Source organism: Brachyistius frenatus, unplaced genomic scaffold (assembly GCF_029030835.1).
Source record: "Brachyistius frenatus isolate BFR_SWC_R1_liver_20210118 unplaced genomic scaffold, ASM2903083v1 Contig_44, whole genome shotgun sequence".
In the NCBI taxonomy this organism is placed as follows: domain Eukaryota; kingdom Metazoa; phylum Chordata; class Actinopteri; family Embiotocidae; genus Brachyistius; species Brachyistius frenatus.
Window position 1 is genome coordinate 1,198,458 of NW_027210643.1, and position 14,508 is coordinate 1,212,965.

Genomic DNA, 14,508 nt, shown 5'->3' on the forward strand with positions numbered 1-14,508 from the left:
TTATTGAAAATCAAGGGTCTCAATAAACTGAGTGATCTCACGAGAGCAACTGATGTGAAATTGTCAAGAACCTTATAAACTGTTCAGGTCTCATTGTTTCTATTATGGGCTTTCCCCCAGGCAGTCATGTGCCGTCACACAGCTCTTATTAATCCTATTTACTGAACACATTTGTCGTAAATCATACGACAACACGTCTTTCATGATTCATATTGACTATAATCAAAAATGCACGCTTCTGCTCATTAACTGCTGTTTCCTGTGTAGTGACACAATGGGTCTTGTCACTTTGAGTGACCCACTGACATCACAGCTGACTTTGTGGCTGACTCGTAACTGACACATATCCAGGACTTATACTGTGAATTACACAAAATCAATACTCCTATTCACGAAGCAATGAAAATAAATATTCAAATAAATCTTGAGTATAAAGATATCGGTGAGTATATAAAGAAATATTCCACAACAGACTCCTTTTATCGTTGAAAGCCTGATGCGGGCCTATCTTAAACTCCTCAGCTTTTATAACAACAAGAGCTGTAATTATAATATATATCGAGGGGGACACTCCCCACCAGCTCCTCCACAATATTCAAATAGCCTGTTCTTGTGTGGTTTGTCCCAAGTTTTGTTGCCTCACATACCCCAACAGAAGCATTTCTCAACCACTATTTTATAATAAATGTCAAACTGTCTCTCTTTCATCACTTTCAAATCAACAGGTGTCAACAAGTGGAAAAGATGTGAGTGTTTCGCAGGTTATATCACTGTTGGTCATATTAGTTAACATTTTTAAAATTTTACTATTTATTTAATGACTCCTGCATAAAACATTTCACATCTTGCACTCTTGAGTTTCCGCCTGCTATCACGGCATCATTAGAAGCTACCTGAAGTCTTTGTAAGCTCGTCTTTTTCTAGTTTGCCCACAAGTGTGCAGTATAGAGCGATGTGCAAGCTGCTCTGAACAGAGACGTCTTCACTTCATCTGTGCACAAGAATATTTGCGTGCACATACATCATACGGCATCGCCTATAAATATCATAATTATCAGTCAATTGTTCTGTGAGAAAATGGCCGAGATATTTCACCTTATACAGACACCAAGAAGATTATCAGACGATGTCAAGTCAGGAAATGTTCGATTTTTGTCCACTTTGGTTCTGCAGATCATAATAACACTCTTACTGGCAATGTATTTGATGTCATGTTCAACACCATGGAACATATTTGAAGGAGCTGCTTCTCACTACATGAAATAATGACAACAAGATCATCTGCGTACATAACATCGTTTACTAAGGTATACTTTAGGTATTACATGATTTCAATCAGTGGGACAGATCATCAATATAAAGATTAAAAAACAACCAGACAGAACTTTTCCATGACCGACACTATTGCTAAACTCAAATGGGGCTGAGACACAATTGCCTGATGATACCTGCATAGTCAAAGAAATCTGTGTATTTGGGCACCTCTCTTTGACTCAGTTTGACAAAATACTTTTTACGATTAACTTGATAAAAGGCTTTGAAGGCCTCAATAAAACACAAAAGAGCTGATGGGTTTTTACTTCTGTAGGTTGTTAGTTTACAATTTCAATATACAACATTAAATATAATAGGCAACAATACTGAGTGAAAGTGAAGGCCATGTTCAGCTTTCTTTTTATTCACCACAATATCTGTACTTATCTAATAATGAAGGTTTCTGCTTGTACTTTGTTCATCCCCAATCTCTGACATGCAATGAAACAAGAAAAAGAAAAAGAAAAAAAACAACTGTAATACAAACCGCTATTAGATATTGCTGTAAACAAATATCTATACGTTCATGTGTTGGTGGTTTTCTTAAAAATATTGGAGGGGCAGGAAACTTGTTTTCTTTTCTTTTTTTTGTCTGACTCCGGCCTTGATAACAATCCTCTCTCTCTCTAAAAAAAAAAAGAGGCTGCTGAGCAAATAAAGCTAAGTAATATCCTGCGACTTGTCTACGGGGACTGTTTTTCTCCACATTGAGCCCTACTTTTTCCCACAACAATGCCTTAGAACGGGATTGTTTGGTGGCAGTGACAGATGGTCGGCGGGCCGTGTAACCAAGCTGCGCTGCTTTCTGGGTAATTACGGCGGAGACGTCATTCTCCTCCCCCACACCGCAGCTCAGCGCAGCTCTCTGCCGGTGAAGGATTGGTTGGACAGCGGGTGCCATTTGGCGCAGTTTTGAGCTACATCCGTTAACAAAGGGCGTCCAGTTATTTATTCATCGTCGTATTTTAAACGCATCTTTTCGTCAAAAAATATTCACAATGAGCGCAATTAACGTGAAAAAGCTTAAAGTGAACGAGCTGAAGGATGAGCTGAAAAAGCGTAATCTTTCGGACAAGGGGCTGAAGGCCGATCTGATGGACCGCCTGCAGGCCGCGCTGGACGAGGAGGCCCTCGCCGGAGATTCTCCGCTGGTCCAAGATGCGGCGGCCAGCGATGGTTCCGACCAGGCGGGCGACCAGGAGGGCATGGGGGAGGAAGAAGAGGGCGACGGCCCGATAGAAGAAAGCATGGAGGCCAACGAGGAGGAGGAGGAGGAGGAAGACGAGGAGGAAGAAGAGCAGCAGCCCGAGAATGAGGGCAAAAGCGGCGGCGGGGCCGGCGACGGTGACGGCAATGGCGTCGCCGTCGCCGAAGACGAAGAGATGGGTGAGGGGGAAGAGGACGAGGAAGACGAGATGGACCCCATGCTAAAGGCAGATGTGGACGACATGGAGAAAATAGACGCAGAGGACGGTGAGCCTGAGGACCAGGCCGCTGAGGGTGAGTCCACCGAGTGGCTTCTGAAAATGTGACTGGTTGGATGGACTGTGGCTGGGTGTCGGTTTTTGGCTATAACGTTACCGCGGGAGGGAGCCGGAGGGGAACGAGTCGATGTGAATACGACGTCCATGTTGAGGCAGACAGCGTGACCTCACTACGAGGCTAGCGAGCTAGCGTTAGCTTCAAACTGAAACCGTTAGCTCCGCCAGCTAGCTTAAGTTTAGCATCGGTCATGTTGTAACGTTACGTATACGTAGCCCGGTCCCTCAAACGATAACCTATCACCTCGGAGCTGAATGCAGTTACTTACAATTTACTAATGTTAAGAGACAAGAGGGGAAGCAATGGCGTATTGGTTTTTTTTGTTTTTGTTTTTTAATTTCGTCTGGCTTTTCGTTTCGTTTCGTTGGTTAACGTATTAGCTTGCCAGCTAGCATCTCTTCCTTTGTGTCTGAGGTGCAGTGCTAACTCGCTAAAAAAAAAAAAACTAAAAAAAAACAACGTTGTTTAGCTACTTCAGAGGTTCCCACGTTGAGGTTTGACTGGACCGATGTGTTGGAGGGGGAAACACGGCCCAACGTGAATGCAAAAGCTAGCCTCCATTTCTGTCTCGTTAATTACAGTTGGCGCAGAGCAGTTTTGGTGAACACCCTCCCAAAATAAAATAAATAATAATAATTACAACAACAACAAAAAAAAAAACCGCCGTTAAAATCAAATGTCGGCCTCTTATTGATGCTCGTCACATGGGATTACTGCGGCCTCTCGTGTCCGAGGCCCGGGGACGTCTGAGTAGCTAACCTCTGTGCGGAAGAAGGGGCTCGCGCTCACCTGTTTGTCTCGTTAGCACGTGGTTTAGTTTGTTCGTGGTTTGAATAGAAATTGGGATCTTGTTGGATGAACATAGACAATGTGGATTTACAACGATTAGCCCTCTTATGTATTTCAGTGCAATATACGGGGGAGGCGGGGGGGGGGAGGAGGAGGAGGAGGGTAATCCAGGTCTAAGTAGGTTTCCCTGCATGATTCATTTGTCCCTGGCAAGAGTAGACTTGCCCTCCTTAATGAGTTAGACTTGTATCTGAACCTCACTGAAACAGTATATATTGAGCCCTGTATTAGGGTTAATTACCCTTTACTTTTCAGAGACTTGTTTTTTTCCAGCCCCAGTAAACACTGTTCACATTGTTCATTTGGGCCAGTTTGAATTGTAATTACTACCTGGTCTGTAGAGCTGTTACATTTTATGATTGTCTTGTATTAAATGTAATTATGAGGTGTTGCCTCTTGGTAACCTTAATATTGATGATTATGGTCGACACGATGTAACTAATGAACGGGCTATGTGGGCCAGAACCCCACTGCCAGTCCGACCTCTCTCTCTCAAAAAGGAGCACCTCATTCTATATCTTTGTTCTATTTTCAAAGGGGATGCGGACAAAGACACGAATGCTGATCAGAAGAATAAGAAGGGTGTTAAGAGACGCCGGGAGGAACATGGAAGGGGCTACTTTGAATTTATTGAAGAGAACAAATACAGCTGGTAAGGATGGGACAGAGCAAAAATGGCCTTCAGCATCCCTGAAACGCCATCAGTAGCTTTGTTGAACTGTATTGGCTTTAAGTGCCAATGCACATAACTAGCAAGAGGAAAATCCTCATTTTCAAGTATGATACTATTTATTAATAACATTATGTTCACACACATGCTTTGAGGGTCATCCCTGACTACTTAAAGAGCCTTACCATTTACTTTCTACAGTGCCCACTCACATTGTGTCTTTACTGGACTGCATTCTGTAGCAGAAGTGCATCTATCAAGTCTCTATGAATTTTCACATCTGTTCCTCATGCCACTTATTGTTTTGGAAAGCCCGTTGTGTCCTCAAGGTGAATCGAGGCTGCTCACAGAGAAACCCAGAGGAAAGTAGCAGATGTGCACTTGTGAACTGAGGGCGGGTGGGGAGCAATAGCTCAGAGGTGTGGGATGAGGGGTCCACTGCTGCAGCGTAGCACACAAGGATCTAGCAAAATTCCCAGAGTGTTTGGAACGTCCACGGAGGAACTCGCTATTGACCGTCCATCGTTTTGCCTCGCAATGGTCTTATTTTTTTGTTTTGTTTTTTGTTTCTTTTATTTCACTGGTTGTATGATGTCAAATTGCTATTTCTGTCTCATGTCTTGTGTGTGTGTGTGCGTGCGTGCGCGTGTGTGTGTGTGCGTGTGTGTGTTATCATGGTGTGAGAGCATGGATGTGTGCGTTTGCAAGGCTCTTTTTATATCCCTGCATAGGTGGCATCATGCATGGCGTGCATGGGTGTGTGTGTGTACATGTACCTACTTCCTGGTCAGTGTTTTGTTTTCATTGCGATGTTGACACACTGTAAGGATTAAAGGGCAGAAAATGGAATAGCTTTTTTAGGATTTTTCTTTTTGTTGTTTGTTTTTGCTTTTTTAAACTTGGAGAAATCTGGATCTTTTCATAAACTTTTTTTTTTTTTTAAGGATTCATTCATTTACAATTGAAAGTCCAGTTTTAACCCATCACTGATTTTTTTTTTTTTTTTTTTTTTTTTTGATTTTACCCTAATAAAGTTGTAGAGCTTTAATGTACCGTGTGTAAAACCAGTGCCCCCCAAACAGCCACAGGTCCATAGTGGCAGCCAATATGTGACTTGCTGGCAGCCTGCACTGACCATATGCTCAAGCTGAGGCTGTGTGCTGTCCAGAGCTGCCATAAATCTCCCCACTGCAGCTATTTGTACAACATTCAGGGCTGATTGGGGACAAATGACAGTGACAGATGCCTCTGGACTTGGAGATGTTAACACAGCTGCAGATGAGAATCTGCTTCTTCCTACTATGTATTTACTCCACTGCAGTTGCATCATTATTTCAGGTGAAACCATGCTTAAGCATCATTTAAATGTCTACCCTAAATCTGGACTAGTTTCTACAACTTCTCATTAGAGATTTGGGGATCTCTACTCAAGCTGCAGAGTTGGTAAGTTGCTGTAGCTCTCAGTACACTGCTATTGCTCTTTTTAAGCAGTTAAGCATGGTGACAACTTCTACTGCATAGTTAGACAGAGAAAGTGATCAGTCATGACCTTTTGATCTAGAATTCCACACATAGGAAGTTAAATATAACTCACTATTGCTGTGAACTCACAGCGATCCTCCAGACACAAACACACTCATCTGAAAGGGGAGAGGTCTGTTTTGAGTTTATCACTCTCACCCAGGGACAGCCTCGCATGCTAAAGCTAGTGGAGGTGCTCTCTTTCTGTGTATCTCTCACGTTTTAGATTTCGCTGGATGCTGCAAGGTAAGCGTTGTCTGCCACGGCCTACAATACAGCTGACTATCCCACAAGTTTGGCGATTCTCTTGCCCAATTCACTGTTTTTATTTTGTTTCCCCTAGTCTGTCTCTCCACTTCTTCCCCCCCCCCCCCCACCCCTCAATATGTTTCAGCACTGACATGCGAATCCTCTAACTGGCATGTTGGTATCTCTTTTCAGGGCCTTTAAGTCCCCTGTTCCCCCCTTGGAGGAGGAAGATGAAGAGTTTGATGACACAAAAGTCTGCCTGGATACCTGTAAGTTTCTCATTTCATTGGGTTGATTGTATTTCAAGATCAATAAATGGCTTGGCAAAGACCTAAATAACAAGTAACGAGAATTATGGTTGTGTTTTGTTTTTAAACTTTTTTTTCTTTTTTTTGTGTGCTTTAGACAACTGTGACCTGCACTTTAAGGTGTCACGAGACCGTTACAGCGCCTCATCTCTCACAATGGAGAGTTTTGCTTATCTGTGGTCCGGAGGCAAGGCCACCTACGGCGTGAACAAAGGCAAAGCCTGCTTTGAGATGAAGGTACAATAACAATGCCTACGTTTTGTGTCAATACACCTCCTGCTGTAGACCTTCATTTTTTTCTTATTACATCCCTAATTGTTTTGTAGGCAACATTTTGATAACGTGTTCGTCATTGTTTGTACAGATCACAGAGAAGATTCCAGTGAAGCACATTTCTGGCAAGAACATGGAGATTCATGATGTGCAGGTCGGCTGGTCCCTGGCAACCGGGACACTGCTCCTGGGTCAGTACCGTCATACTTATTATATAGTTGAATTATTTCATTCAGTATCAGCAGAACAAGGGGTTGTGGCCAACAGTGACTTTCCATTTAGTCTTGGCAACATTTATTTATTGGTCTGGTGCACCGGAAACTGTAGTGTTTTGACCATTTTATGTTTGTAAGGACTAAAACATGATTGGCTATCATTGACTCTATCACTCCTCACTATTATATCAATGCAGCCATTTGCAGTGAGTCATACTTTTAAGCACAATTACTGCTTCATCCATTAAATGTCTGCAAGACTGAGAGCCTTGTAATAAAACAGTGACAGGCTTTACAATCTGAGGCTGCAAAGATGTTCTGTAAAACATAACGTGTCTGGAGAGCTCCCTCTGGAGGGCTGTGAGCAGCATGACATGCTCATTTAAAATGGCTTCAGCTCTGGCTGCAACATGGCAATGATGTCCAGACAGGCTGGCCAATATATCAATATTATGTTGCTATTGTGGTGTGACACTTAGATTTTGTTTTCCAGACCATTTAATTATTTGCTTTACCCACTAGATTCACATTACTGAGGATTATTTCCCCCAAAAAATTAAAGATATTTTGAAATTTCGTGAAAGCACGAATAGTAATCACTACAATATGGTAGCCATACTGAGGTGTTGGTTTAAAGATTTTGTGATATTTGTTTTTGTCCATATTGCCCAGCCTTATGTCTGAGGTCTACCAGGAGTGATGAAGTCCCAGTGTCTAAATTGTGTCCTCCAAATTTAGAAATATGATGTCATCTGTTGTATATCACCAGTGTTTTTGACAGTGAATGTTCTCCTCTTAATGTTTAGGGGAGGAGGAGCATTCCTACGCCTACTCTGGGAAAGGCAAGAAGACCACCAACTGTGTGACGGAGGACTTTGGAGAAACCTATGAGGAGAATGATGTCATCTGCTGCCTTATTGTAAGACATAACTCTGATCAAATAGTATTTGTTTTTATAAGAGCCAAACGAAGATTATGATTATCATGCCTCAGAGAATACGCAGGGATAAATTGGAAACGAATAGACTGATGCTCTGCAGAATATGTAGCTCCGACGTTTTATGTACATCATAAATATTATACACGTCAAAGAATTGACACCTTTTTCATTTTGAAAATGAAGTTTCAAAGTGGACGTGTTCTGTTTTTCTAGCTTTCCATTTTTCTGTTTTTGCTCAGGACTTCGAGGGGGACGAGGTGGTCATGTCCTTCTCCAAGAACGGCGGAGAGCCGGCTGTCGCTTTCCAGGTCGGCAAGGACTCCCTGAACGGCCAGGCCCTTTTCCCCCACGTCATCTGCCACAACTGTGCTGTGGAGTTCAACTTCGGTCAGATGGAGACTCCGTATTTCCCCCAGGCTCAGGACTACACCTTCCTGCAGCAGGTCGAAGTCAGTGACCGAGTCCGTGGACTCAAGGGGCCACAGACCAAAGCTGACTGCGAGGTAGGCAGATGGATCAGATCATCAGATGTGCATCCAAGTTATTATTCACAGTGTCATGGTATTGAGTTTTAACGTCAGTTTGTGGACACGGTGATCTGATTTCTGTCTTATTTGTCATGCAGATCATAGTGATAGTTGGTCTGCCTGGCTCTGGGAAGACCACATGGGTCAAGAACCAAGTCCAAGAGAACCCTGGGAAGTACTACATCCTGGGCAGTGACACCATTGTGGAAAAGATGATGGTCAGTACTGATTCCAGCTCTTTGGCTTAGCTGGATAATCTTACAATTTCTCTTCCTCTTTTTTCTTTTTTTAAATCATGTTGTCTGATCTCCTTTTAATGCAGATCAACAGCCTGAAGCGCCAGTCAAAGGACATCACAAAACTGACCGCCATCTCCCAGCGAGCACCACTTTTCTTGGGAAAGTTCATTGAGATCGCTGCCCGCAAGAAGAGGAACTACATCCTGGATCATGTAAGTGGCGTCTGCTCGATCTGCTTGCCATACTTGTCAAATATTATACAAATGTGACTGTAAAATCCAATAATATGACCGAGCATCCTCTTCCTCCTCTCCAGACTAACCTGTCTGCCCCGGGCCAGAAGAGGAAGATGTGTCTGTTTGCAGGTTTCCAGCGTAAAGCTGTCGTGGTCTGTCCCTCTGACGAAGACTACAAGCAGCGAGTGCAGAAGAAAGTGGAGAGCGACGGCAAGGAAGTGCCCGAGCACGCTGTGCTCAAAATGAAAGGTGAAGCTCCTGCTCTTACATCCCGTCGATGTCCTGGGTTTTCTTCAGATGTTGTTGTCTCTCTAGTTGCATCCTTAACCATGTTCTGCTTTGTTTTCCTTCCACTCCAGGCTTCTACTCTCTGCCTGAGGAGGGAGAGACCTTCAGCGAGGTCGTCTATGCGGAGCTGCAGAAGGAGGAGGCCGGCAAGCTGCTGGAACAGTACAAAGAGGAAAGCAAGACTGCTCAGCCTGCTGAGAAGAAGCCCAACCAGGGCAGCACAACACCGAAAAGAGGAGGCGGCGGTGGCGGAGGCCCACGTGGTGGCGCCCGCGGAGGCAAGAACCAGTTTGGCCGTGGCGGTGGACCTGGACAGAGAGGTGGCGGCCGCGGAGGCTTCCAGAACAGAGGCAACTTTAGAGGAGGTGGGATTGAAAGCACTGAATCTTAACGTTTTCCTTTGAAGATGTTGGAACACACATTTTATTTTGACTCATATTGTCCCATTTTCTGCGAATGCATGTTGCAAAGACTGAATTGTAACTTGTACTGTCTGTCCACAGCTCCCGGCCCTCGCGGCGGCTTCAGCCGTCCTCCGCGCGGCTTCATGCCTCCCCCGGCCTTCAGAGGAGGATTCCCCAACCGCGGAAACTTCAACAGAGGTGGCGGCGGCCCCATCCCCAGTCTGGGCAGGGCCCCCAGGGGCGGCCCAATGAGGGGCAACATGGGCCCCAGAGGGGGACCCATGAGTAGAGGTGGTCCCATGAGCAGAGGGAACATGAGCAGAGGAGGTGGAGGCAACATGAATCGTGGCGGAAACAGGGGACATCACAACCAGGTGGGTGATAACGACACATCTGGAAGCTTTTGGCACATATTCACCCTCATTTTTTTTGTCTTTTGAAACATGATCGAGTCAAAGAGCTGCAACATGGCTATCATTTTCCTGCTTCTTTCCCACTACAGTTTCAGCAAAGAGGTGGTAACCGTGGCAACTTTGGCAACAAGAACGGCAACTTTGGTAACAACCGGAACAGCGGCAACTATGGCAACAGGAACGGCATGGACAAGGCCCAAGCCTTCAACCAGAGCTGGCAGCAAGGGGTCAGTATTTGAGCAGCTCAGACTCCCGGTGTGGATCTGCTGTCACTGTTGCACATCCAGTGCAGATACAATAAAACGTCAACGTTTACTTGCATATGTGAATAAAACACTAATGTTCTGCAAAATGATATGTAGCTGAAACACAAATCAATTCAACTGCACAGGTTATTGGAAAATCAATTACATTTTAACTCCTGAGAAATGGAATGAATATGAGCCGTAATGCTGTCAGTGTTTCCTTTCCCTGCTTGTATTTCATCTCAAGTTGATTTGTTAGGTTAGGTTAGGTAGTTACTTTATTAATCCCCAAGGGGAATTTTTTTTTCGCTACAGCAGCATACAGGAAAGCAATAAAATAATAATAAAATAACAGTAAAAAAAAATATAAAATGTACAGTGTGTGTGTGTATATATATATATATGTGTATATATATATATATATATACACACTACTGTATATACTGTGCATTCTATATTTAATTTTTTTTTTGCTGTTATTTTATTGCTTTTTATTGTTATTTTATTGCTTTCCTGTATGCTCTTGTAGCGAAAAAATTATATATATGTATTACGTTGTGATACGTGCAGCCTGAAGGTTGATGGTCTTGATTTGTTAGATGGTAGTAACGTGACGCAAACTTGTCTGTCTGCAGTTCTGGAACCAGAAGCCCTGGAGCCAGCAGTACCAGCCTGGATATTACTAAGACACTTGTTCTAATGGACTGGTGGCCGACACTGATCCACCGCTAGCCACGGAACATCCCTCCACCTGTCTGTTTGAGTTTCTTTTCCTCATAGAACCCACTTTTAATAATCTAAACCCACCCGACTACAAGCGACATGGAGTACCAACATTCCATCAGAGGAGACCAGGCATCACGAGTGTAATCCAAGCTTTATATAAATCTATCTAAACATGTACAGTGTGGGTTCAGTCGCATTCAGTCATCCTATTTTTTTTTGTTGTATATTTCATTATCTTTTTTCCACCACTTTTAAATGACATGCTTTTAAGAAAATCTAATGTTTGTAATATCAGGAACCAGAAAACTTTTTGCCTGTCTGGCAGATATTAAGATTTTTTTTTTTTCAGGGTTGTGCATTTTATCTGTGCTGTGATTTTGTTTTGTTTTTTGCTTATTTTGATTAGAAAATTGTAAATATATTTTTTTTTCTTTTCTTTTTTGCGTAGGTTTTATGAAGTTTAAGAAACTGATGATTGACAGGAACCTTGGTTTCTTGGGAGGAAGCATGATAGCTGATTCTATTGTTAGACTGTACATGTCAATGGAGTCCACTGTCAAACAGCTGAACTGAAGCAGCTGATAAATTACAGAAAGTTTTTTTTGTCTTTTGTTCCCAATATCAAACCTGTAACGTAAATTCTATAGACCTACAATAAACAACTCGCTGGCTTTTTTACATTCTTCCTGGCTTACGACTTTTGATTCAGTTCAAAGGTGTGTAAAAGACCTTTGAATGGGCGATGGCCTGGTTTGCTACTTCAAACAATAAGGACATCCAGCCCTGCTACAAGCCCCACTCGGCACCTCATTAGTTGAGTATTGCCTTTTAAGTGTCTTGTCTGTGATTTGTCATTTCTGGTCTTTTAGCTATTCTGATGTGCTTTGAGAAAGTATTTTGGCCAAGCCATTTTAAGGATAGAATTAAGCCATTTTTTTGTGATGCATTATGTCTTTTTAATTCCCGTGTTTCTAATTTGTCATTTAAAATCTGGGCGCTAACGGCGACTCAGGAGAAAGTACGTTTCTAGATCGTCTTTAACAACGGTTCCTTTAGTGCACTAGACTTCTGAGAAACGGCGAGCACTTACCAGTCCAATTAATTGAAACACTGAATATTTACTGCATGTATTTCTTTTATAATTTGTTTTGACTCCACTTTTGCCATTTCAAACCAGTTTCTGATGACGCCAGTTCGGCACAAAAAGCGGTTAAAAGAAGGCGGAGTTGCTCATTTTCACCAGCAGACCTAAAGGGCTCCACAGTATCACAACACTTCCACACCACCAACGGCTCACCAAAACCTCGTCCCAACTTATTTTTCAACTCCCAAGTCGTTGCCGATTTGTTTGAAAGCCCTCCGGCGTTTGTGTTGGTGACTGTGTGGCCTGGCAATAATGGCAGCTCCCCCATTCAAACGTCTCGTGATGTGTCCGGCCTCGTTACCCCGGCGACCGGCTCGTGTTTTCGACACCACGACACGGAGCTGGGAAACAAAACCGTTCCACTAGATCCGATAAACCCAGCGGTGTGTGTTCATTGTTTTTATTGTCTCTCTACCCATGTTGAAAATAGCTAAATATGTAAATACTTACTAAATACACCACTAATCCAACCGTGCACGAATGTTCATTGAGTAATAAATGTGTTGTGGTTAAGAAAGTATTAGTTTGCCCACGTACTGCTGTGTGATGAACTGTTCGATTCTATTTAAATGTCCGGAGAGTTTGTGCCCTCCTTTTTTATTGTATTAGATGAAAACATCAAGCAGAATGCAAGCTTTGAGTTTACAGTATAACCTATAATACCACAGACACTATATTTTTCTCGCTTTATGTTGCAGGTTGTACATCAGGTCTTTTATTATCAAACCAACTGCGCTGACTTTTTTGAGATTTGTTGTCTTTTCTATCTGACGGTTTTTAATATTTGTGTTGGAAAAATTTGTCTCTTATTAAAGTTAAAGAAGCTGGTATGTAGTGACTTTGTGATTTGTTACAATGCTTGTTAAAAGTCTTCATGTTATATTGTCTTTTAACTTTTAATCCGTTTGTTTAATTTGACTCCGGTCGTCAGATGAACTCGCCCGGTTCCACCTCTCGATTCCTTCCTTCGGTCTTTGCTGGGATTATTATTAGGTCTGGAGACCCTCCCTGCTTTCCAAATCGCATACTATTTATTTTTATTTTTTTATAAGGTACTGCACCTACCCTTCAAAAGTATCTACTGTTGGGACATCCTGCTCAATCATCAAAATGTGTCTTCAACTTCGACCCTCTTGGTCGCGGTCGATCTGTAGTAAAAAGAAAACGGATTCGGTTTGGAAGGTGTACGCTTCTCTCTCATGGCTCTTCTTCTTCTTCCTTTTGCTGGCGGAGCATCAACGCCACCAACAGCAGTTCAGCCGCCGCGCAGAGGATTGTGGGTCAGAACAGCCAGAGCAGCACGCTCATGATGCGACCGGATGTAGTTGAAACCTCCTCCTACATTGAAGATACGTATTGGGGACGTACTCAATCTTTTTCTGCCACACTAAATAGTATGCTAGTATGGATACGTTTCCATGAAGGTTCACTCAGCCACCCTGAAGAACGGACCAATCAGTGCCCAGTGGGAGGGACCATGATTGTCTCGCAACGTGGTTCCAAAATGGCACCGGTGGTGGCACTATTGTACGAGCTAGAAACGTAGCAATGCCGGCAAATATCGAGGAACGGAAGCTGAACCAAAACGATGCTTCGGGTTTTGTTTCCAAGTCTGCAGAAGTCATTTACCAACATGGCGTTTCACTCTGCTCACATCGGGGGAGGATCTCTAGTGTTTACAGCGCACAGCACGCATCTTGCGTTGTTAATTGGTTAAAAGCTGCTCCAGTTGATTGAAAATGAACCCGAGGTCTACGCCCATTAGGATGCAAGAAATAGAAACAATCACCAGACCCTATCTGTCTGTCTGGTACCACCGGGCTACAGATGAACACCTTTTAATGTGGAACTGAAAACAAAGCTCTGAACACATTCCTGAGTATCTTTGGTTTTGCGCATCATTGCCCTGATAGAAAATAAATCTTCTCCTAACCTGGGGGTTTCTTGCAGTCTGCGTCAAGATTTCTTCCGGGATTACACCGAAGCCAAGAGAGCCGATCACCTCCCCTGAATACGGAGATACCAAATACATTTCTGTAGCGCAAGGTGGATATTTGTGGTTGCAGTTGAAATATGGTCAATAACTGCACGGTCCTCAGAAGATAAACTGATCTTTCATCTAAAATGATCACAATGGCAAGAATATACACCTGCAGAGCATCAACCGCAGATACACAACCCTGATAAGCATTCCCACACCTTAACATCAGCATGTTGGCATCATCACTGAGAGCATGGCCTCAGCGTGTGAACACATCACCCGCCAAAATATATGCAGCTTTAATTATTTTACCCAGAAATCAACTTGTTTTTCGTGTCCTCTGTTTAACACACTGATTCTCCTGTCCAGCAGCAATAGTGAAAAAAATACATATTTTTGTTTGTTGTTCTCCAACAGCTGCAGC

At 43.1% G+C, this 14,508-nt stretch overlaps 1 protein-coding gene across 1 annotated transcript; it reads left to right on the forward strand.

The window, feature by feature from the left end:
* The first annotated feature begins 2,155 nt into the window (after positions 1-2,155).
* On the forward strand, positions 2,156-11,299 carry hnrnpub (heterogeneous nuclear ribonucleoprotein Ub). Its single transcript, XM_069703100.1, has 14 exons — positions 2,156-2,814; positions 4,243-4,357; positions 6,338-6,414; positions 6,551-6,690; positions 6,818-6,917; positions 7,748-7,860; positions 8,121-8,384; positions 8,507-8,626; positions 8,731-8,859; positions 8,964-9,132; positions 9,243-9,536; positions 9,675-9,949; positions 10,078-10,215; positions 10,869-11,299. The coding sequence occupies exons 1-14, from the start codon at positions 2,313-2,315 to the stop codon at positions 10,917-10,919; spliced, it is 2,487 nt and encodes an 828-aa protein (XP_069559201.1). The 5' UTR covers positions 2,156-2,312; the 3' UTR covers positions 10,920-11,299.
* The last annotated feature ends 3,209 nt before the right edge of the window (positions 11,300-14,508 follow it).